We start from the raw sequence: 23,225 nt of genomic DNA, 5'->3' as shown, positions 1-23,225 counted from the left end.
AATTTTTCATTCTATTAAACCTTGGGTAAGGAATATTTATATACTGTTTATTTTAAATGAGAAAGACTATTATTTTATTTTTTAATTAATTTTTTTAAAATATCACAACCTCAAAAATTTTTGTTTTAATTTCTTCAAGACGTATAAATACTTTCATAATTTTTTTAATTTTTATGTTATGGTTGAAAATGAGTCACAAGTTTGTCCTTTTAATTACAAAATAAAAAGAAAAATAGATATATGAAAACGGATGATTTTTATGTTTCAATAAATTTTAAAAGAATTATAACAAAGTCTTATAGGATGTTAAAATGTGAGGATAAATTAAAGTTAGTATTTTAAATTGATTTTAGAATACTCTACAAATTAATAGTATTATGTTTATATATTTTTTATATATAATTTAAATATAAAGGTGATGTGTATAACAAAGGTGAGATATTTTTTATTCTTAAATTATATTTTAAAAATATCTTCAATTGCATAAATATATTATTAATTTTAAACTCGAATTTTGTTTCAATTTCTATAAGATGTTTAAAATCTTCCAAATTTTCTTAATTTTGATATTTTAAATAAAAAATCTATCTGATTCAGATAATCTATTTGGTATAAAAACTCTTTAATTTCTTAATTTTGATGTTAAAAATTTTGATGTTATGACTGAAAATGAGTCATAGGCATCTCTTGTTAATTACAAAATACAAATAAAATATGTCATATAGATCATAGATGTATAAATTCTAACTAGTATTTTAAATTAATATATATAATGTCTTAGAAATTAGTCATAAGAAGAATTGATCAATTCTTATTAATTAGATAATATTTATGCTCATGTATAGGAATTGATTGTGTAATTTTCTGTGAAAAAAAAAAATTAGGAGGAGTTGAAAATGAGATGTAAATAACCAGTGAAGATTGGGCGAAGTTGGGTGAAGGCAATTTTGAAGAATGACTCAAAAGAAAATCTAGGAAATTTCAAGGTGCTTTCCTTCTGTTTCTTCCCAACTCAACTCTGGCAGCGGATCTCATCAGAAAATTGCTCCACTGCGATTAAATGATGAAGCTCCACTGGATTGGTAGCCATGTATCTTCATTCATGTCTCCCTTGTGGAGCCTGTGTAGTTCTCCTTCGCAGAAGCTTCCTTTAGGCACGTGGGGCTGCCCACAATACTCTGAGGAAGAAACATTTCATAACCCATTTATAAAATATCTGATATTGATATGGTATAAACGAATCGATCATGATAATAAATATTAGCACAGAACCATCATTTTGTGAGTCAGCGACGCTAGACCGTATAAAGCCCAAAAAGTTTGGGTAAAACATTTTTGACTTTTTGCCTTTTTTAACCAAATTGGCAGCACCAACATCAATTGACATGTCAGCGGCAGTTTCAATGGAAGTTCAAATTTGATTTTACTTCCTTTATAATTTTGAGCTTTCAGTGGGAGGAAAATTGTTTCTAATAAGGTCAGGTCGGCCTGAAAAGTTTATATAATATGTCCGTTAATTTAAAATTAAAAATAATTTTTTATATTATAAATATTAATTAATTAATTATTTATTTAAATAATTATATAAACAATAATAGATTGGCTCATAGATTTAGTGCTCAAGTCTAAGATCGGACCTTGAAGGTTTATGAGCTTGACTTGACCCACTGACTCATTGTATAATAATATTAAAAAAAATTAATTAATATAAAACTTTTTTTGATAAATATATTACTCATTGCTTCTAATGTTTTATTTTTGATTTATTTAAGTTGAAATGACTATACTATTCTTAATAGAGATAATATATTTAACTTCCAAGTATAGATTATTTGTGAGGTTGTACGATATATTTATAAGTATGAATTATACTATTGTATGAGATTTTTGTGGTTAAGTATTTGGTTTGAATCTTTTATCATATGTGAATGGAAGATATTAGGTTTAGATATACCTATAATAGATTGATTTGATTCGGTTTACTTTAACTGTCAAAGACAGTTGGTGTAGAAGAGTTATTGACAGTTGGATATCTATTTAAATATTCAAACTGCCTCCCTAAAGAAAAGTGAACACAATATTTTATAAAAGAAGTTTTCTCTTCTTCTTCTCCACACGCAAAACCGAAAACATAGAGAGATAAAGTCTCCTTAAAGGAATGCAATACGTTGGTAAATAGAGTTGTGGAAATAACTCACGTCAACATCTTATACCGTATTCAAATGAACTTCGTTGTAAACTTTAAGCTGGATACGCAAATTTATATTTACTGTAATTTATAGAATTCGATTTGATATGTTTAATTGTTTTCAATACTGAATAAACTCCGGTAAGTGATTTTTTTTTTTTAAATTTAAGTTCAGGGAAATAGTTTTCACAATATAAAGCATGCTTTAGTTTTTGGTTTTCGGTTTTGATTGCTTGCTTGTTTTCAGTAGCACTTACTGGACAATCAGCTAATCTTTATTTGTTTCCACATGCGGAAATTCCAGTTTTCTTGGAATTCCTTTTTCTGTTTAATCATTTATGTTAGTCTATGAAGATATGAATACTCGAATTTTACTGTTTAAAGAATGTGGATTATTGGGTCGGCATATGCAAATCCCTTTAAGGCGTTTTGTGGCCACTGAAAAAAATAACAATCTTGTTGCAATTTGTCTCATTCTTGCTAAAACATTGCCCATTTTAGGTTGCGTTTTGTCTGCTTTTATTATATTGTATCTGGATTGTCTTTAACTTATCAACTGCACTCGGATTTAATAGTGCTGAAAACAAATCTAGAACAATTACTCAAATTTTTTTCAATTACCATTTTAGGTTGACTTCTTCTTTCTTTTAACAATTCTTGAGCAATCAGAGTTATCTTCAACTTCATGAAAAAAGAAATAATTTATGTTTCTTTTATCATTGCAGAACAATGCCCAAAAAAGTGAAGGCCAGAAGGTGAATGGCAGCGACAGAGCCAATCAAATAATCAGTTTCATATTGATTATGAATAGCTCTGTCTATGCCAATGAATTGGAACAATTTGTTAAACAAATTGATGGTAAGTGACACTGACCAAGAGGCAATCAACTTTTTGAATAAAAATGATCTGCTATCTAAACTGAATTATTTTTTTGAGTTCCAAAGCAGTAATTGAGCACACATTCTTTTTTGTTTGCTTCATCCATGAACTCTTTTTTCACCAAGTTTTACAGCAGCTGGCCTAGACTTGCAGCATTAGTTTACTGATACTTAGTACGTTGAAATTTGCCGCAACCATACTGTATAGAGATGAAATTTAATAGTTCTGCTGCAGTGTGTGGTGTTTCTAACAGTTGAGGATGATGTGCCCATGTATGAATGCTACATGAATTGTGGATTTACTAGTATATGGATGTAAATTTTAAGTCAAATATTACTATATAACAAATATAATATTAGTAATAAAATATTGTTTTTATATAATAATAAAAATCTGCATTATTATCATTATTTTTAAAGTAATTGGTTTAGTTTGTATTACAAAATTTAATATGATTTGTATTCATTGATAGGAAATATAATATTACTATTTAAATGAAATTTCAATTTTTATTTTACTTCTTCCATAATTCTGAGCTTTCTAATATTAGAAAAATTAGATAAATAATGCTAAAAATATTGATTTAAACCGCTAGTCAAACCGACCACAATATCCTTGAAATTAATATTAATTTTTAAAAAAAATTTGTTACTTGCATTGCAAGATTGCTTGGGCGGGCCTAGGAATGGCGTTGGAAAGTTATGTCATCAATACAACGTGTGTACAAATGATTTTTTTTATATATATTATAATTATGTATTTTAAATTAAAAATAAAATAATATTTAATTATATAAAATATGTAAATAGGTATACATATTTTAAATTATACTTATAATATTACTCTTATTTAATTTACGCGGTGTAGCTTTTTTAACAAATTTCTGAGAAATTTCTGTTACTCTCACTTCGCTCTTCTCTCTGTTCCTAAGTCTTCTCTGTTGAAAGTCTATTCTGTTTCAAGCACGCCAAAAGCTTGTTTTTCAGGTATAAGAGGAAAAAAAATCACAGTTTATTTCAAAACCCTTAGATTGTTTTAAGTTTTCTTATTTGCATTTGCAGTGATCATGGTGTTACGTTGCAAAGGATTCTCACAAGAACCCCAAGATTGGGTCTTGAAAGGGGTCACTCAAGAAGAGGTTGAAATGCCCTTAAACTCCAAGAAAAACAAAAACCCTTCTCAGGTAACAATCATTCCTACCCGTTTCTTCTTTATTTTTTAATCTGCTTGTTTGTGGTTGTTGTTTAATCACCCAAACAACGCATCCAGATAAGAAAAATCACAGGTTCTCAGGGATTTTAGGTTTGTATTTTTTTCCTCAACTGATTGAGGTCGACTGGTCAATTCGTAAATAAACTCCGGTAAGTGATTTTATCATTTAAATTTAAGGGAAATAGTTTTCACAACATAAAGCATGCTTAGTTTTTGATTTTCAGTTTTGATTGCTTGTTTTCAGTAGCACTTACTGGGCAATCAGCTAGTCTTTATTTGTTTCCACATGCAGAAATTCTAGTTTTCTTGGAAATCCTATTTCTGCATAATCATTTATGTATACAAGTACTATGAATACTCGATTTTCACAATTTAAAGAATCTGGATTATGTGGTCAGCGCATGCAAATCCACTTAAGGCGTTTTGTGGCTACCAAAAAAAACAACAATCTTGTTGTGATTTGCCTTGTTCTTGCCAAAACATTGCCCATTTGGGTTGCATTTTGTCTACTTTTATTATGTTGTATTTGGATTGTCTTTGACTTAGCAACTGCACTTGGATTTAATAGTGCAGAAAGCAAATCTAGAACAATTGCTCAAATCTTTTTCAATTACCCAGTTGACTTCTGCTTTCTTTTAACAATTCTTGGAGTAATCAGAGTTATCTTCAACTTTATGAAAAAAGAAATAATTTATGTTTCTTTTATCATTGCAGAACAATGCCCAAAAAAGTGAAGGCCAGAAGGTGAATGGCAGCAACAGAGCCAATCAAATAATCAGTTTCATATTGATTATGAATAGCTCTGTCTATGTCAATGAATTGGAACAATTTGTTAAACAAATTGATGGTAAGTGACACTGACCAAGAGGGATTCAACTTTTTGAATAAAAATGATGTGCTATCTAAACTGAATTATTCTTTGAGTTCCAGAGCAGTAATTGAGCACACATTCATTTTTGTTTGCTTTATTCATGAACTCCCTTTTTCATCAAGTTTTACAGTAGCTGGCCTTGACTTGCAGCATTAGTTTACCAATACTTAGTACGTTGAAATTTGCCTCGACCATACTGTATAGAGATGAAATTTAATAGTTCTGCTACAGTGTGTGGTGTTCTTAACAGTTGAGGATGATATGCCTGTTCATGAATTCTTCATGAATTGTGGATTTAGTAGTATATGGATGTAACATATGCTCTTAGATGTCTCGTTTCCTTTTGAATTCTCCCTTTAATTAGCTTTGTTATGTTTTTTGCCTGCCCTTGAGTATTTGAATGTGCACTTTAAGCTCTTTTTACAAATGCAATAGTAATTGAGCAATGGGATGACTGGTGCAGGAGTAGACAAGGTAAAGGGAGATTGTAACTCTGTGAGACTAGAGGTGACGGGAAAGGTAGATCCCTTCAAAGTTAAAGAGACGGTTGAGCGTGAAACGAAGAAGAAAGTAAAACTTATCCTCCCTTTAGCTGAGACAGAAGGTGATAGAGATGAGAATAAGGGCACTGAAGCAAAATTGAAGAAGCAAACAAAGAGAGTACATAAGAATGATATAGTCAACAAAAAAACTGAAGAGGTAATAAAACTTGAGTTGAGTCTTGCTAGCTTGTGTGTAAAGTTAGCCATTATCTGATATGCCCTATTCTTGCTTCTTGTCATCTGTTATTCTTTCATATCAATTCGAGTTCACTTGATTATCTTATTTACTTCTATGGAAATTGTTAAGAGTATATTGTATCCCTTAAGCTAAGTGAAAAAGAACGTACTGTTGCTGATGCAGCAGTGTTTTATGTTATCATTGTCTCTTTTGCTAGCCAGAGTAACTCAGGATAGTACCATTTGTTTTATTTCTCGGGGATTTTAGCTCCTGTTACTGCCATAGATATGAACACCAAATTAGATTTGATCTTCTCTGTGTACCTCTCTCCCCTGTTGAGTCAGACAATTGAACCTAATGGACACGATGCATCAAGCGTAACATGGCTTTGTTAACTTTAAGATCTTGTTCAATTAGATAGGATTTTTGGACTAATTATATTTTTATTATTGGTGGTTTAGAGGGTAACAGTTTTGAAGATCAAATTGTGCTGTGATTCTTGCAATCAGAAACTTTGCAAGAACTTGAAGACCAAAGGTGAGATATGAAACTACAAGAAAATTTATTACTTTGTATGAATGTTAAAATGCTGATGAGATTGCGTTGCAGGGGAAAAAAATTATTTTATCAAATGGCATATTAGTATAAGATTAGCTAAGAATAATTTAATGTACAGGATTAGACATTGTGGCTATTAATGTAGACAAGGATCTGGTGGAAGTAAAGGGCAAGGTGGACTTGACAGAACTCAGATCTTATATCAAAACTGAGCTCAATAAGGATGTAGAGATAGTGATTCCCACTGAGGTCAAGGTTCCGGTCAAGAAAGGCAATGGCACGACCAAAAAGAAAGAGAATCATGCCGGCGACATTGACAAGAAGGACAAAGATGCTGCTCCTATCAACAAGAGAAACCAAGGCACTGCAGTCAGTGAGAAACACCAAGATACTGGCACTGCCAATGAGAAAATTGGAAGCATCGCTGGTATTAATGAGAAACACATAGGCAGTGCTAGTATCAATGAACCAGATAAGGATAAAAATGGTGACGTCAAAAATAGGAAAAACAGAGACAGTAAGGCAGAGATGGAATCCAAAACATCTAATGCTATTGGTGGTAAAAGATACGGGGATGGAGGTGGCAACAGAGAGGAGAATGGTAGTTCAATAATCAAGTTAAATCCAGGAATGTACTATACAGTTGATGATGATGCGTATGGTTATTGGCGCGGGGCTCCTTCTGTGAGATACTCAAACGATTCTCTTCAAATGTTCAGTGATGAGAATCCTCATTCATGTTCTATCATCTGAATCAGGGAAGAAGCTCTACACTTCACAAGTAATCTCGAATTTTTTTTATTGTGTATTTTCTTTGCAAGACTTTATTGAATATATAGGATACATAGACTGCAATTCAAGAAATTAAATTTTGTATCATCCTGATACAAGGAAAAGCTGAGGTTTTAACTGTTAATCATTCTTAGTTTGGATTAAGGTTTTCAAAGTTGGCTTGTGGTGAATAGATCAACAATTTGAATAAAAAAGAGCGTCTAGATCAAAACAAGTCGTCTAGATCAAAAAAAGAATTATTATTTATTTTCTTATAAATATAATTCACTTCAGAAATATTCTAATAAATATGTGGTATCGCCGCCCTTTAATCAGTGATTACAATTGATTTAAATAAAGATGATTGACTTCCACAAGCTTTCACAATCTCACCCAAATAAGAAAATACTCAAATTAATGATTATTAGTTTTGATTTTGATTATTTAATTTACAATTCAGATATCATTATTTATCTCTAAATTTTTTTTTAAAGTTTCCTAGAAATTGACTCAATAAAGTGTTTTCTTATATTAAATCCAAAACATTTTCATAAAGGTTTAAATTTTTGGGTCATCCTTCTTCTGTGGAAATTACTCGTTCCATACAAAGTAGAAAACGATCAAAGATTTCTGATTTTAAGCAGTCTCTCCGAAGTTGCCTGTCCAGTCTTTTTTATTATGTTTTTGACACTTCCATGCAAGTCTCTCACGACAAAAGTCACATAAACGACATAATAAAAGCCAACGAAATTACGCAATTCACCCAAGTGCTGCTACAACGAAGCTGGCTCCAACTTATTGCATGATGTATATATGTAGCTCGCAAGTATCTCGGTCTCTCTGTTTCGTATATGTGACCATTTTGTTCTTCCCTTGTATGCTTCTGAATATAGCGACAATGGTTTTACGTTTTAAGAGATTTTCGCAGGACACGGAAGAGGAAAGGGCTGATGAGGTAAATTAAGTCAGTGAAAATCTTCTTCTTCTTCTTCCCTATGCATATATTATCTGATCTGAAAGCTCTGCCGATGAGTTTTCTTTCTTGTTTTATATGATCTGATGAAAGCTGGTGAAATTTTGAGTATGAACAAAATTTTTCATGTGATTGCTCCTAAATTGATTATTCCATTTTCAGTACGTATGGTTTTATTTGATTTTATTTTCTTATTCTCTTAATCATTGAATGGGCACAGAGCACGTAGTTGTTGTAGTCAGTTAAGAAGAAATGGAAATTAGTTAGTATTATATTTCTGTCAACTTAATTTTTTAAGATGAGGAAGACATGTTCAACAACATACGACCAGCTAAAATTATTATTTTTTTATTATTGTATATGCAGATTACAGTTGATTTGAAAATGGACCTGCACTGTCTTGGTTGCAGTAAAAAGATCAAGAAGTTCATCCTGAAGTTCAAAGGTTAGACTTCCGAAACATGAATTATTAAGCTTAATTGAGATTCTTAAAATTAACCCAGTTAATAAATAAATAATTAAAACTGTTTTTGTCAACCTACAGGTGTTAATAGTGTCTCAGCAAATATAGATAATCATTTAATTACTGTGAAGGGAACAATGAATGTGCAAGAACTCATATGCCATCTTAGAGAAAAGCTAAAGAGGAAAGTGGTAAAGACCCAAATGGCTCCTCTCAGAATAGGTAACACTGATAAAGATGTTATCAGCAATGGTAAGAAGGACAAAGAATCCTCCCAAGTAGGCGATGCAGACGAAAAAGACAAAGAAGTCATTGGTGGTGGTGGTGTTATTGTCAATTATGGCGATAAGGATGGTAACAAAGAAAAGGAGGGTGGTGATACCAATGGTTGTGATGGCAGTAACGACAACAACAATGGTGATGCCAAGATGGAGTTATATGATGGATATGCGTATTATATATATCCAGAGAATTCTGAAGGATATATGCCATTTATGAATGCTAATATAATGCGTGGTCCGCAGTTGTTCAATGATGAGAACCCTAATGCTTATTGCTCTATTGTGTAAGTATGACAAATTCAAATATTGAAAGAACTAAAAATTATTTAGAGATTTCAGAAGTTGCCTGTAAATAAAATGTTGTAAATTTGCTCAAATTTAAGCTAATTAGTTATTGAGGGCAAAACATTCTTAATGCCTTCTTTAATTGAATATAAGATTATTATTATTATTATTATTATTATTGTTTTTGTGTTAGAGAACTCCTTAGGATTGAATTGGCTTGAGATTGGTGAAAACTTGTATACTTGGTAATTTAGAGGAGGTAACTTACTATCACTTTTATTCAAAGTTTTCCTTATTTTTTATTAAAGGTATTCGATATTGCATAACTTATAACAATACTAAATAAAAATAACATGGTAATTTTTATTTTTTGTTAAAAATATTGACATGATCATTTTGGTGTATTAATGTGTACAATTTGTATATTGACGTGGATATTTACATTTCTTAAAAGTTTCAAATTATACTTTTTGAGCAATATTATGTGTACCCACTTTGGGTACATAAATATATACACACTTATATGTGTCATCATATGATTGATTATTGTTTTATTCTTAATTCAAAATCATTCAATCATATGATGACACATATAAATGTGTATATATTTATGTACTCGAAGTGGGTACACATAATTTTATTGATAATTTTTTCCTAATTTTATGTCTATAAAATTATGAAATACATTTAAAATAACTAAAATTTATCTGGAATAAGTAAAAACTATTCAAATAGATTTGTTTTTATAGTGGACATTTCTAAGTGGAAAGTTTAAATTTATTATACGGGTTAAGTAAGGAACTCATGGACAAATTTTCTTTATTATTTAGTATTTTTAAGTTGAAAGTTTTGCTTATTCTAAATGGTTTATTTCCCATTTGGAGAAAGAGTTTAATTTGAATTTTATTATGGATTGTAATTATCTAAGTTAGGTCTAAAATTGACCATGACAACCCAGTAAATTGTACATATTAGATAAGAATTATTTAAGTAATTATTTTTTAATTAAAACAGAAATTTATCTCATTAATTTTTAATAATATTAAAGATAAGACTCATTTTGATGTGATTAAATATAAATTTATTTTTTCAATAAAAATTTATAAGTTTTGGTCCCTTCAAGCATCAAACAAAGTTTGATTCTTTAGATTAAAAAAATAAAGACAAACCCAAAAACCTCCCTGACCACATTTATTTTTAGGCCAAAGGTTCCCACCCAAGGTTTGGTGACTTATCAAATTCACACCCATTAATTTTTTTAAATTTCAAATATCTATTATATTATTAAGATTAAAAATAAAAATATTTAAAAAATTAAAATTTTATCACATTTTTTATTTAAAATTTAAAAAGTGATTATTTTTTATTAGAGTTTTTTTTTAATCACTAGAATGACAAATTTTGCTATCTTCAATCACGTTTTCTCTCTTTTAACTTCTCTCTCCATCTTTTTATTATTCATTTCTGTCAAAAATAAAAAAAAATCGTCTTTGTCGCAAAGAAAGATGAAGACAAAGACAATTTATCCTTCGTCAAACAGAGATAACCAAGAAAAAGATCAAAAGAGAGAGAGAGAGATTGTGATTGGAGAGGATAAAGTTCACTGTCTTTAGTGATAAAAAAAGCTGTAAGGTAAAATATTCACTTTTCAAATTTTAAACAAAAGAAATTATTAGATTTTTAAATTATAAAAAAATATGATAAATTTTTAATTTTTTAAAAATATTTTTAGTTAAATAATATTTTTATTTATATTAGTAAATTTTTAAAAAATAATTGATATTTAGATTTTTAAAAATTAATATATGTATATAAATTTAAAATTTTACCAAACTTTACGTGGGAGTAAGTCTTTTGGCCTTATTTTTAAAGTAACCAATGTTAATCCTGTTTGTTGCCCGCCCATATGTGCTCTTCACCAGACTTGCCACAAGGGAATTCCTGCTCTAATAGCTAGCTGATTAATGAAACCTTTTAAATAGAAGGGATGCCAACACCAGATAAGACTTAAGGATAGGAAGTGCTTTGTGATGCATCAAATCAGTGGATTGACAGCGATAATAGTTTGAAGCCACTAGAAGGTTGTAGAAATCCATGGAAGAGTATGAATTTTGTGATAAATAGAGTCTATCAGTCGAGAAAGTGATGCAATGGCTATGAAAAAGCCAAAATGCTAATCTGCGAATCTCGCTCTCCTTTCTTCATCTTCCAAACTATCATAGCTCTGATTCTCTTCATCTTACTCTTTCGAGTAGCCCTTGTTTTCTTCTTTCTCATCCTCCTTTTTGCCTTTTGTTCAGACTTTGTTCACCTCCTCTTCGATCTTCTTTGCCCTGCATGAATTAAACCACGATTATAACATAATCAGCACCCCAATTCCACCAGCAAAACGGTACGTTAATTTCCATCTCAAAAACTTCTCTACCAACTTATTTATATCGGTTATTTGCTTGTCAAATTGCTGTAATTTTGGACCCAAAACCCTTTTTTTTTTTTTTTTACATTTCATCAGCCTAAGAATTTTAGCTCTTTCATTATCGCTCCTATATTATATTATTTATTAACCTTTCGTTTTCAGCTTTAGTTATACTTTCGTTTTCAAATACTGTTTCTTCATAAATTATGTCAAACTTGGGACCCTAATAAATCTTGTGTTGTTTATTTTGTTTTAATTTATTTTATGCTATATGTTTCTTCTTTAAACGTAATCTTCTGAGGCATAAATAGCTACAATTTTTTTTTTTTTTAAAAGAAATTATTGGTAGGTATTGAGAGTAGATTATTATTATCTTGTTTGAGAAGACTGTGAACAGTAAAGAGAAACAGAATCCATCTAGAAAAGCCGAGTCAAAATAATGAAATCGAATGGCATTAACAATCCCACAACAGAGATTAACTAGAATCCTGATATCCGGTAACAAGTGCAGCATAAGAGATGCTTTTTGTTCTAATAGACTCACCGTTTTCCCTTGTTATTACTCTTATTCTCTTCATCGTCCTCATTCGCTTCGCCTTACCAATTTTCTTTCTCATCCTTCTCTTTATTCTGTGCTCAGACTTCATTCTCCTCCTTTCCGCTCCATGACAACTCCACGTTCAGACCCACCTCAATCTCCACCCGCTAAAACGGTGCGTATCCATTTTTCTACTTTTCCATATGATTTTAGTCATTTCAATTCTTCTATTGCTGTCTGTGGCTTTGTTTTCTAATTTTATCAATAGATAGGGATTAAACGCTAAATTTAATCTTAGATTAGTTGAATTGCTAAACTTTTGGTTTTAGTCTGTGCAATTTTGGATAATCGATAGTATCTCTTGTCCTTTGTAGTTATATAATTCTTTTATACCTAAATTCTATGTAAGTGGTGTATTTACAGTTTTTGGTCTTTTTGGGGATGTGCAGGTGAGGGTTGTGGTGAAAGGGAGGGTTCAGGGTGTGTTTTATAGGAACTGGACTATTGAGAACGCCACACAATTAGGGTTGAAAGGTTGGGTGAGGAACAGAAGGGATGGTTCTGTAGAAGCTCTGTTTTCAGGCAAACCTGATTCTGTTCAGGAGATGGAGCAAAGGTGCCGCTGTGGCCCACCCGATGCACTTGTTACAGCGCTTGAGGTGTTTCCAAGCGGTGATGATCCTGGCACTGGGTTTGAGCGTAAACCAACTGTTTGATCAATCTATGTGAAGAGATTATTACCTATTTCTAATTTAGTCATGTATCTTTTTTATATCTATATAAGTTATCCTTTAATCACTATTGAGGATTGAGTTATATCTGATGTACTTTTGATCACTATTCTACTACTGGATATTTAGTTACATAAATGGTATAAAACCCAGTTCTTGAATATGATTGCAATGTTGTTTTCTTCGCGAACACTTTTTCAATTAAGCTTCCAAATAGCTAGAAATGAATTCAAGTCAGAGATTTTCTTACCAAATGCAACTCTAGTGAACCAACGTAACGATTTTTCTATAAGTATACGGAGACATTGGATGAGGATTTGAAGAATATGCAAAATATATAACTCTTTTGGTTATCTGACTGAGTTAAGTTTATGCTCATGTGCAATGTTATTAATTCCAGCCTAGGGACTTATTTTTGTATGAGATTATTTTACCACTAGAAAATTTGAAGAATTTTTAGTTATTAGCACTTGGTGAATGAGGCAATGATTTTACCTCTAGAAGCTTACTAGGGGAAGCTTAGTTGAAATTTGTCTTTTACTCTCCGTAATACATCAATAATTGGGCGAAAAGTTAAGCAGATTTTGGGGCTTGGATATTTGGAGTTAAATGAAGTGATATGTAGGTTTTTTATTTTTGAGACAATGTGGATCAAATAGTGAGTTTCTTTGGCTTAATTAGTTTATGGAATCGGTTAAAGATTAAAGTTTAGCAGTATCTGGATTTCACCCTGTTAAAGATTGCTATGTTTTTAAAATATGCATCACCTAATTCTTCATTGTTGACGGTGCAACTCAATTATTTTTAGATCCTACTTCAGATACATGCACACACTTGCACTCTGTATGTGTGTCTAATATCTTGGTTTTGGCAATTATGATTCATCCAATAGCATGATTTAGTTGCTTATCAACCAGTGCCAGTAATGATGCAAGCTCCTTGAACTCCTAAGAGGTGTTGAATCATATACGGTTTCTGATTTCTTTTATCAGCTTTTGTGTTCATCGTGGTTCATCAACACGGCTCTTCTTTTTCAGTTTTTGCTTCTGTTTGACATCAACAGGTACGGGCTAATATCTAGTTATTAGTTCTAACCAATTGAGGGGACATGGCCTCTACAAATTATGCTTTTTCTCTATTTTGAGGTTGAAGGTAGCAGTTCAGGACTCACATCATCAGCCCTTGAATTGCTTTGCTGTACGGAAAGTGGGCCTGAAGGATGGGCATTTGTTAATTCTTTACCTGGCTGTTGCATGTGCTTCTTCAACTCACTGTCTGTAGAAAAAATTGGTATGCATTTGGCCCACCTCATTGATTGGAAGATGCTGGGGTTAGTTCATTATAGGAATAGTAACTTATTTCCCTGGATTGTTGAGCGATTTGAAATAAACCTAACGGTCAATCTATTCTTGGGATGAGTATTGTGGTGTATCGTGATTGTTTCTTAGTTTGTTTGGACCTAAAAGGTATTTATATGGACTACGTATTGTCAACCATAAGCTCCATAAAATAACTGATTTTATCCAGGTCTTGCCTGTTGGTTTCCCCTTATGCTGATTACTTTATAATCTTATGGTAGTGGCAACATGAGTGGTTCTTGCTTTTTAGTTAAGCTTTGCAGAGAATATTCGGTGTTTATGTTTAGTGTAAGTCTTGTGATTTTTGATCAAATGCCTCTTTTTATGTTGGGCATTGTTATGGTCTGTGCTTTAATATTTCTTGTCCTATAACTTGCTATCTTCCTTTCAAATTTAATTATCCATGCATACATCTTTCTAATTTACCCATGAAACACTGCTAAATATTTTGCGCAACCAGCTATGTCTATTCAAATATGAGAAATTGGAGATATAGGTACCATGTTACTATGGCTTTTTCTTCATTTTTCTTGCATAGTTAGCACTCGGCCAAATTCTGAGGTTCTTCATTATCTGCTGGCTTGTTAGTCCTTTCCTCTCTTGTGCTATTATTGTAGCACTGCATGAAGCATACATGCATAATCAGTGGAATGGATGTCTGCTAGTACCTCAGTAATCTATGGGCGACCACATGGAGGAGAGGTATATTTTTTTTTAGTTGTCCAATGGGCATGTGAGTTGGAACCCTTCTGATAATTGACATTACAGTGAAGGTGCAGCTCTTATGATGTGCCAAGGTGAAGGTGTTGACATGAATCACTAGACTGAGATAGAAACTTTGAAAGTGATGCATCTGAGTAGAATATCGTGCAAACACATGCAGGAGTCTGATTTGCTTCTTTCAAAAATCTGGTCATGCCTTTTCTTCTTTAACATCTTTCAATTTCCAAATAAATTAGAGTCTGCAGGGCGATTTAAGCAAGAAAAAACTTAGCAGTCTCTTATTGAGCTTATCTATTTGTTGCCTAACCTAAGATAATGAGAATAAGTAGAGCTTTGATGATTCTGAGGTTTGCTAGGAAGATACTGGTTAATGAGAATAAGTAGAGCTTTGATGATTCTGAGGTTTGCTAGGAAGATACTAGTGAGAGTTATCCCGAAATTACTAAGGAGATCAAAATATTTTGTGAATGCTGTTGCTGTTGATGATGATTTTGGTTCATCATTGGAGGCTTTTCCGGAGGACATGAAGGAATGACATTTTGTTGTTCTTGATGTTATTAAAGCAGGCTAAGGAGGAATTCATGTTTAAACAGGCAGGAGTTCATGCCATTTCTTGTGGACTCAGTGAGCTCCACAGGATTCTTGAAAACAAGGGCTGCTTTAATGTTGTTTACCCCAAATGATTTGCAATTTATTTTAACCTTCAGTATGTTAAGTTGTGCTAGCTTCTTCATAGTTAGTTGAAGTGTTGCTATTGAATATCAATCTGTCAAAAGATTTTTGTAGGATGATGATTTACAATGGTATGTAGTTGGGATTTGAAATGAAAAGTACCCAGATGGAAATGAAATTAATACCGCAATGGTAGCAATATCTGGCTTCTGTTGTCTATAGTTGTTGGTCTTTACATCTTGAGAATTTTATGAAAAACATGGTCCGCATGTAGATAATATTTTCAGCAATTAACCCCATAGAGTGGTTGTAGAGTAAAATATATCACATGTTATCAAAAACATGGTTAGATGGTAGGACAATGCATCCACATGCATGGTCCCTACTCACCAGTCCTATCACATTGTAAAATTTAAGACACCATCCATATGCAGTCTATAACGGGTAGTAATTTGTTTTTCATTTACTAAAACGATATATATGAACATGACAACAACTAATGAGTTCGGATTGATCTTAGCAATCCATATGACCTGTTTATAAATGCTTGTACCGTGCTGTCCAGTCGTCCATATAAGACACTGTGGATTTGGTTTGTTTTGTTGCAGGTGTTAGAATCAAACGAAATGTGATTTAAACCTTGTTAGGTTGTGAGACCTTCAAGGGACTGGACCATCTCTGGCAATTGCTACATTTTTTAGCATGTATGACAATCAAATCATGTGCTACTTTTCAGTATCCTGGACATTCACGTTCATTTTCTTCCTTGCCTTGATGCACTGTATCGACGTATCAGCTGGACCTGTAACTCAAGTTTATCCAGGAGGGAAGTATTACCCGCAAGCTTGTTAGAAGAGAAAAGTAAGTGTTCATCTTAACTCTAGAATCAAATCTTAAAATCCGGGGAAGGAACATGGTATTTGATGGATATTTTCTTAAGGAAGTGCTTGCATCACACTCTTTTACTCAAAAGTGTTGTTTATATGAAAATAACTTCATGGCACCAGAAACTACTGATAGTTACTGCCTTGTAAATGCGTGATGGGAGAGTAGATGTTTTATCATGTTTTTGGTCCTCTCATCCTTATAAAGTGTTTCTGTAGACCCCAGGTTTACCGATATTTGGCAAGTGCAATAACTAGATTGAGCCAGAAGAAGAGGGTACTACTGAACTGATAGTTGATGAAGAATCACATGTAGTGGAACCCACCACTAAACACTTTTTCTGTATTTTCATTTCATCTGCCATCCTGTTTCAAGCTCAAGATGTCTATATATCTACCTCCGTTTCTTGTAGAAGAGTTTGATCATAGAGGTTGTGAATTTCTTTGCAGTGTACTTGACAATGGCTAAGTCTAGGAAATTTGCAGGTTTGAGAAAAGGAAGTGTTGAAATGCTTAGGTTTTTCGCAGAAAAGGTGCTGACTAGTCTCCCACTACTCAAGGTGAAGGAAGGCCACTTTGTTGTAATTGCAACTGAAGGTTGGGAACCAAAAAGGTTTGTCATCCATTTGGGTTATCTCAACAATCCAGAATTCTTGAAGTTGCTGAAGCAAGCCGAAGAAGAATTTGGGTTTTCTCAGGAGGGGGCTCTGGCCATTCCATGTCGACCTGACGAACTGCAGAAAATTCTGAGCTAAAGGAAAATCTGATGGGCATTGACTATGTAGCGAAATACTGTTCTGAGCTAGCTTCCATTAGTAGTTTAATTTCTGCAAATTTGGTTATCATTTGCTTTTATCCATTTGTAGTTTGACATCTGCAAATTTGGTCACCATGAGCTAGCCTTTTTCATTAGTAGTTCATTGTCTAGAACAATCTGTTGCTGCTAATTCCCTATAGAGAAACATTAATCCTGGATCAGCATTGTCTCATAATTTATTTTCTCTGGGAAACAAAAATAAACAAAAAAAAGGGCAACGATCAAAGACCGGTGATCTCTGGTTCTTGAAGAACCTAAAGATGCTGACCTGAAAGAGCCTTCAGGATTGTAACTTCATGCGATGATTATAAATCTTGTAAGCGATAATGACAATGAGTCTAACTCATCCCTTTCCATTGAAGGCCTGGCAGGCCCCAAAACAGGAAATTTGACAGATCCACTTTTTACTGATAATCAAACCAACCGAGGGAACATGAGGTGAGAGGGCATGAGTTCATTCCCACTTGACTAGTTTAGGGGTTGTGTGACTGACTACTGGATTTGAGATTTTACTTGTTTGGTGCAATTAGTACAGCTCTAAAGGAGTGATCTGGCTCAAATGGGATTTTTTGTTTGAAAAAAAAGACTACTCTGGTTTTTCATGTAGTCATGGCAAAATTATGATCACAGACACTAATCACATGGATTGGCCCCAACCCTCTTAAATATGCATCTGAATTGTTGTTCAACCTATCTCACAAGCATACCAAATACGACAATGCCCTTCACCTGCAATTTGCAAAGAATGTTTCTCTCAGTTGAGAGCAAGAAAGCATCAAAAGAAAATTAAATACACAAATCTCCGCATTCTCTTCTATTAAAAATGAGTCAATAAAATCGATGCATTTGGTTCCATGGTTTTTGTACTGAGAAGGATAAGGGGCATGTTCCTCAATGATTTTTTTTTTTCCCAATAGTACTGGTGATGGCGACAAGCATATGAAGATATGGTAACAGTGTTTTTGAAATTGAAATAATGTTCTGTATAACTGGATTTTAAGACTATATTGACGATTAGAATTTCTGATAATAGTTATTGTCTTTGTTTTTGCATGCAGAAAATGAAAACAAAACCAGCTAACAGTTCCATTGTAGCGGTAGAATTAATTGAAGGGGCATGAAAGAGCTGGAGAAAGATAAACAGGGATCAAGCATGGGCGATCTAATCTTATCATGGCATTTATATCAGTGTTCTGTAGTCACTTTGATTGCGATTTATAGAAAGAAAATATCATCACTAATAAATGATAGAGATGATAAGGGAAAACAACCTTCTGCAGTTGGCCCTGTCTTATCCTTACTATATCGGAAATTTAGTTAATTTCAAGCAACACCCATCATATTTCCTCAAATAAAAAGGATTTTAATACACGGTTTAGACCATCGCAAATAAAAATGATAGAAGCTTATGCAGATGCTGAATGCGCTGGAAATCCAAGTGATAGGTGGTCAACCAGTGGCTACTATGTATTCTTTAGGAGTGATTTGGTTCAGCGGAGTTTTAGAAAACAAAGGGTAGTTGCTCTTTCTTCTGCTAAAGCAAGATACAAAGCACCAAGCCATGTATCAATTGAACTAGCTTGGCTGAAGAATTTGCTGGTTGAAATTCAAGCAAGCAGTATTTCCAAGCTATTAGATGGTGTGACAATTAGAATGCAAGATCTCTAGCTTCAAACCCACGTTACAAACCTAGCCTGAGGAAGCTTGCTCAGAAACATTGACAAGTAGTTTGATGGATATTTGATTTCTTTTCAGCAGCAAGATTGTCATTCTTGTGGTTGATAGTTGTGAAATTATAATGATTAGACATAGTTTTGTTTATCGGAGTTGTTGTTCTTGTGATTAGAACCAATTTTGGTTATATCTTATGTAATTTATTTAAAATGTTGTGTAATATCACTTTAGTATAATTGTGAGTTTCAATTATATCTTGGATATTATTTGCCTTCCTCTTTAACAAAGAAAAACTTTTTAATTATAGATGGTTTTGGTTTTCTTTTTAGGGCCAAAGGACAATTTCCCACCCAAGGTTTGAAAGTTAACGGGTGGAAATTTGTCTTTTTATTAAACGTTAGGTGGAAAATTGGTTGGGTATTTAAAATTTCAAAAGTTAACGGATAAAAATTTGTCTTTTTATTAAACCTTGGGTGAGAAATTTGATTGATATTTAGATTTTTGAAAGTTAATAGATGAAAATTTATCTTTTCATTAAACCTTGGGTGGAAAATTGTCCTTCGACCTTCTTTTTATAAAAATTTTAATGTGATGGTCCAATTCCAATGAAGTTTTTTGTTTAAAAAAAAAAAGAATACAAAGAAGACAAAACAATCCCACGATACAAAATAGCAACAATTCTGTAACTCATTTATAGTTAATGAAATTTAGGTATTATTCATAAAATTCCATATTGTTCTTTGTTTTTCTAATTGACTTGTTTCTTATCAATTGTTTATCTCTTTCTGTTCAACAACCAAACTAGCAAGAAATTTCAAATCAAGTCTTGAGTGTGCCTTATATGCTGTTTTCCATTCTTGACATGAAAGGCTTTTAATTGAAAGTCCTGGATGGTTCTCCCAGGTCATCTTCAGCTCATAATCCAACGGTTGCTCTCCAGAAAACCTAAAGTCTAAAAATTTTGAGATAATTGATTTTGTCTCATGATTCATTATTACTTTTTAATTATTTCAAATTTATCTTTAATTTTAATAATTACAAATATAAACTTTTAAAATAAAAATATAAAAAAATATTATAATTATGTCAACAATTAAACTTAAAAAAGGAAAAGATAATGAAACTAAAAGATCACTCTCCTATGAAGTATCTTGGAGAGTTTCCCGGAAACAGGCTTCAGAAAAATACTCTTAGCTAACAAGTCAAGGACAGAGTGGGGAATCCCTTGTAGCTATCAATTTATTAAGCTTCAACTCCTCTTCACTGTTACACCCTTCGGCCTTCAATGCCTCCAACTGCACCTTGACTTCTTAACAAACAATGACTTACAAGTAGCACGGAAACTTATAATAGGATGCGTTTCTACGTTTCGAAAATGTTTCTGTTTTCGAAACTTCCCAAAACTTGTAGAAAATGTTTCGGGTCATTTCAAAATTTTCGAAAATGTTTCTGTTTTCGAAACTTTCCGAAACTTATAGAAAATGTTTCGGGTCATTTCAAAATTTTTGAAAAATTTTAAAACATATTTATTTTAGGAGAAAAATCGTAAAATCAATTAAACACATATCTTTTATATTTTCAAACCGAAAATGTCTTTAAATCTTATATTGAATTCATCTTCTCTCTACTTTTTTATGTGTTACTCATATTTTTCCCGACATATCATATAGATTGGTGTATATTGTTATTTTTTTCTTAAATATCTATGTGTGTTTGTTTAAGAACAATTTACAATAAATTTTATGATTCTATTTTATAGTATTTTTTTTCTTCATTCTTTTTTTATTATTTATTTTTATATTATACAAGTTTATATATTTTTATTATTAAAAATTTTGTATTTATAAAAAAAAACCTTATATTTTTCATATTTATAAGTTTTCCTATGTTTCCGTTTCCCATATTTTTTAAAAAATGCGTTTTTACGTTTCTGTTTTCGCGTTTTCACGTTTCTCTATTTCTGTTTCCGTACTACATTACAGCATTACATCATCTTCTTTATACCATCTCCGCATTTATCAGCATCAATAATTGTTAATTCTGATCATTTTTAGTTTCCAGAAAGTCGACACGTATATCCACCGTGTTCAATAAAAAACAGTCGAAAAGAATTAAATTCGACCCATCAAATTCATTTAATGATTCGTTGTTTCCCGGAAACACATTTCTCCACCCAGTATAAATTACATCAAAGCCTCCCAGAAAAAAAGGGTAGCTTCGAAGAGATAATGTCTACAAAGATGAAGAATAATCGTGAAGGAAGTAACAGACGGCGGATGGTGAGGTTTTTGTTAGAAAGATTGCAAAAGCGTCTTCCATTCTTAGCTTCCAGAGGACCTGATCTTGTTCCTGATGATGTAAAGAAAGGTCATTTTGTTGTTTTTGCTGTTAAGGGTGAGGAAACACAAAGGTTCATGGTTGAATTAGGCTACTTAACCAACCCTGCATTCTTGAGTTTACTGGAGCAGGCCGCGGAGGAATACGGGTTCGAGAATAGGGGAGCAATTACGGTGCCGTGTTTGCCTCAGGAATTGCAAGAAATTCTTGAAAACCGATGCCAGATTAAGCCTGGTGATGGAACCTGGGCTACCTGTAATTCAAGTATCATACAGAGTTACTAGCTAGCTGGGAGAATCCATGAAGATTTTTGTTTCTATATTCTTTGTAGATCTCTTTGAAGCTTCTCTATATAGTATATAGATAGATCGTAATTTGCTATACGTTTTATGCACATTAGCACACTTGTTTCTACAATTTTATATCAAACTATAGGAAGACAAAACAATTTTCCTTAAACATAATGAATTTTAACCAAGGAATGTTACAACTCTCTTAAGAAATTGAATAGTCAGCTATGGCACTTCGTAGCCTGTTGTTTGTACGTATATGTTGCTAGAAAATTATTGATAAAAATCTAAGTCAGAAAATGGGTAATGGGCCATATGCAAATCCAATAATGGATCAGAGACAATTTCAAACAATTTTCTTTAGCAATGGGATTGATATAAGATGCGTTATAGATAGACAATCAAAATTCTGAAAGCAGATATAAATTCCTCATTAATTAATTACGCGTTTGACAACTAATGCCTGCAAAAAAAAAAAAAAAAAACATAATTCATGGGAAGTTTTAGCCAAAACTCTTCGGACGCGGTTTGCACACTGTATTATTAAATAATGAAGACAAAATTTACGCAGAAAAGTGGCTATGGACATGCCTAGTGTTCCAAGAAATTAACTTGCTTCTAGCTTGGATGATACAGAAAGAGACTCTAAGCAAATGGAGCATCGTGAGTCCAAGCTACACTATAAAGAGTAATAATTTCAACCATTTGTTTTCTGAAATGTCTCATTGTTGCTGATGTTGAGAAGCAAAGAACCCAAATGATAAAGCAGTTAAAAGTGAAATGTTATTTAACTCTTAAGATGGCGAGAAAAATGACCAAATGTTCAATGCGACTATTGAATTTAAAGATTCTTTGTTCTTTTATAATCATGGCGTAATAATTCTTCGATATGACGATTATATATAAAATCTTGGATAGTCTGTAGGAATTCTAAGGTTAATTAAGTGTTAGCTAAATAAATGATATATAACTTTATATCTGTTTACTTTTATTCTTTTTAATAAATTCACATCATTCTATGGAGGTTTCAATGAAAAAATAAATTGAAAAAACAAATATTGTTTAATTTCTCTCATTTTTTTCTTCTCATGATCATTTATGGTCGTTCCTCTCTCGTCCAAAAATACTCTTTTTGCAGGTGGAGACTGCTTGGCCTTGGCGGGTTAAATCAACAGGCTGAAGAGGAGGTGAATAAGCTGCTTTCGTAACTTTAATTAAGCGGAAAGAGGCAGATGCCAAGTTGCATATATCTTGGTTTACAGCGGCCATGAGCTGGCCATATGAGAGATGCCCCACCACCGCTATCGAAATTAATCAGGATTTGAGTCTTCCAAGGAAACTTGTTATACACTGCATGGTCATACTTATTTGGCCGAATCACCCAAACTTGGATAGAATAACATTTCTCATTTTTTAAATTTAAAAAATTTATTTATTTATCCGTTATCTACTTTTGTTAATAAAACCCATCACATGAAATGGTAGAAAAGTTCATTTGCCTAAAAAATATTTAATTTCTTTCCAAAATCAATGTTTGAACCTTCCCTAGCTCCATCCTTATCATAACCACCATCAGCCTTTCCA

General features: G+C 32.4%; 4 protein-coding genes and 1 long non-coding RNA gene across 9 annotated transcripts; all 5 read left to right on the top strand.

Annotated features, from left to right (window-relative positions):
• Window positions 1-2,976: 2,976 nt before the first annotated feature.
• LOC123228156 (heavy metal-associated isoprenylated plant protein 5-like) lies at window positions 2,977-7,344 on the top strand. 2 transcript variants are annotated; one of them, XM_044653438.1, is made up of 6 exons: window positions 3,918-4,053; window positions 4,129-4,250; window positions 4,994-5,126; window positions 5,614-5,849; window positions 6,332-6,407; window positions 6,547-7,344. In XM_044653438.1, the coding sequence occupies exons 2-6, from the start codon at window positions 4,134-4,136 to the stop codon at window positions 7,179-7,181; spliced, it is 1,197 nt and encodes a 398-aa protein (XP_044509373.1). In that variant the 5' UTR covers window positions 3,918-4,053; window positions 4,129-4,133; the 3' UTR covers window positions 7,182-7,344. The 2 variants fall into 2 exon arrangements, with proteins under 2 accessions (XP_044509381.1, XP_044509373.1); XM_044653446.1 differs by lacking the exons at window positions 3,918-4,053; window positions 4,129-4,250; window positions 4,994-5,126 and adding an exon at window positions 2,977-3,046.
• Window positions 7,345-7,476: 132 nt separating this feature from the next.
• LOC123228167 (heavy metal-associated isoprenylated plant protein 5-like) lies at window positions 7,477-9,249 on the top strand. Of its 3 annotated transcripts, XM_044653464.1 has the most exons (4): window positions 7,477-8,154; window positions 8,393-8,434; window positions 8,539-8,617; window positions 8,717-9,249. In XM_044653464.1, exons 3-4 carry the CDS (start codon window positions 8,557-8,559, stop codon window positions 9,202-9,204), a joined length of 549 nt encoding a protein of 182 aa, XP_044509399.1. In that variant the 5' UTR covers window positions 7,477-8,154; window positions 8,393-8,434; window positions 8,539-8,556; the 3' UTR covers window positions 9,205-9,249. The 3 variants fall into 3 exon arrangements, with proteins under 3 accessions (XP_044509399.1, XP_044509394.1, XP_044509403.1); XM_044653459.1 differs by lacking the exon at window positions 8,393-8,434; XM_044653468.1 differs by lacking the exon at window positions 8,393-8,434 and having other exon boundaries at window positions 7,477-8,163.
• A 2,006-nt stretch (window positions 9,250-11,255) lies between these two features.
• On the top strand, window positions 11,256-13,047 carry LOC123218508 (acylphosphatase). 2 transcript variants are annotated; one of them, XM_044639982.1, is made up of 3 exons: window positions 11,256-11,593; window positions 12,258-12,330; window positions 12,605-13,047. In XM_044639982.1, the coding sequence occupies exons 2-3, from the start codon at window positions 12,283-12,285 to the stop codon at window positions 12,869-12,871; spliced, it is 315 nt and encodes a 104-aa protein (XP_044495917.1). In that variant the 5' UTR covers window positions 11,256-11,593; window positions 12,258-12,282; the 3' UTR covers window positions 12,872-13,047. The 2 variants fall into 2 exon arrangements, with proteins under 2 accessions (XP_044495917.1, XP_044495923.1); XM_044639988.1 differs by lacking the exon at window positions 11,256-11,593 and adding an exon at window positions 11,955-12,115.
• A 4,300-nt stretch (window positions 13,048-17,347) lies between these two features.
• Window positions 17,348-18,634, top strand: LOC123218525. Its single transcript, XR_006502707.1, has 2 exons — window positions 17,348-18,290; window positions 18,399-18,634. It is a non-coding gene; the product is annotated as an uncharacterized LOC123218525 (long non-coding RNA).
• Window positions 18,635-21,057: 2,423 nt separating this feature from the next.
• Window positions 21,058-21,734, top strand: LOC123192168 (protein SMALL AUXIN UP-REGULATED RNA 10-like). The gene has a single exon (XM_044604623.1). It carries the CDS (start codon window positions 21,153-21,155, stop codon window positions 21,633-21,635), a length of 483 nt encoding a protein of 160 aa, XP_044460558.1. The 5' UTR covers window positions 21,058-21,152; the 3' UTR covers window positions 21,636-21,734.
• Window positions 21,735-23,225: the final 1,491 nt, after the last annotated feature.

The sequence above is a fragment of the Mangifera indica genome, chromosome 1 (assembly GCF_011075055.1).
Source record: "Mangifera indica cultivar Alphonso chromosome 1, CATAS_Mindica_2.1, whole genome shotgun sequence".
NCBI lineage: Eukaryota > Viridiplantae > Streptophyta > Magnoliopsida > Sapindales > Anacardiaceae > Mangifera > Mangifera indica.
Note: the sequence above shows the minus strand (reverse complement) of the source record. Positions and strands in the feature narration are given on the sequence as shown.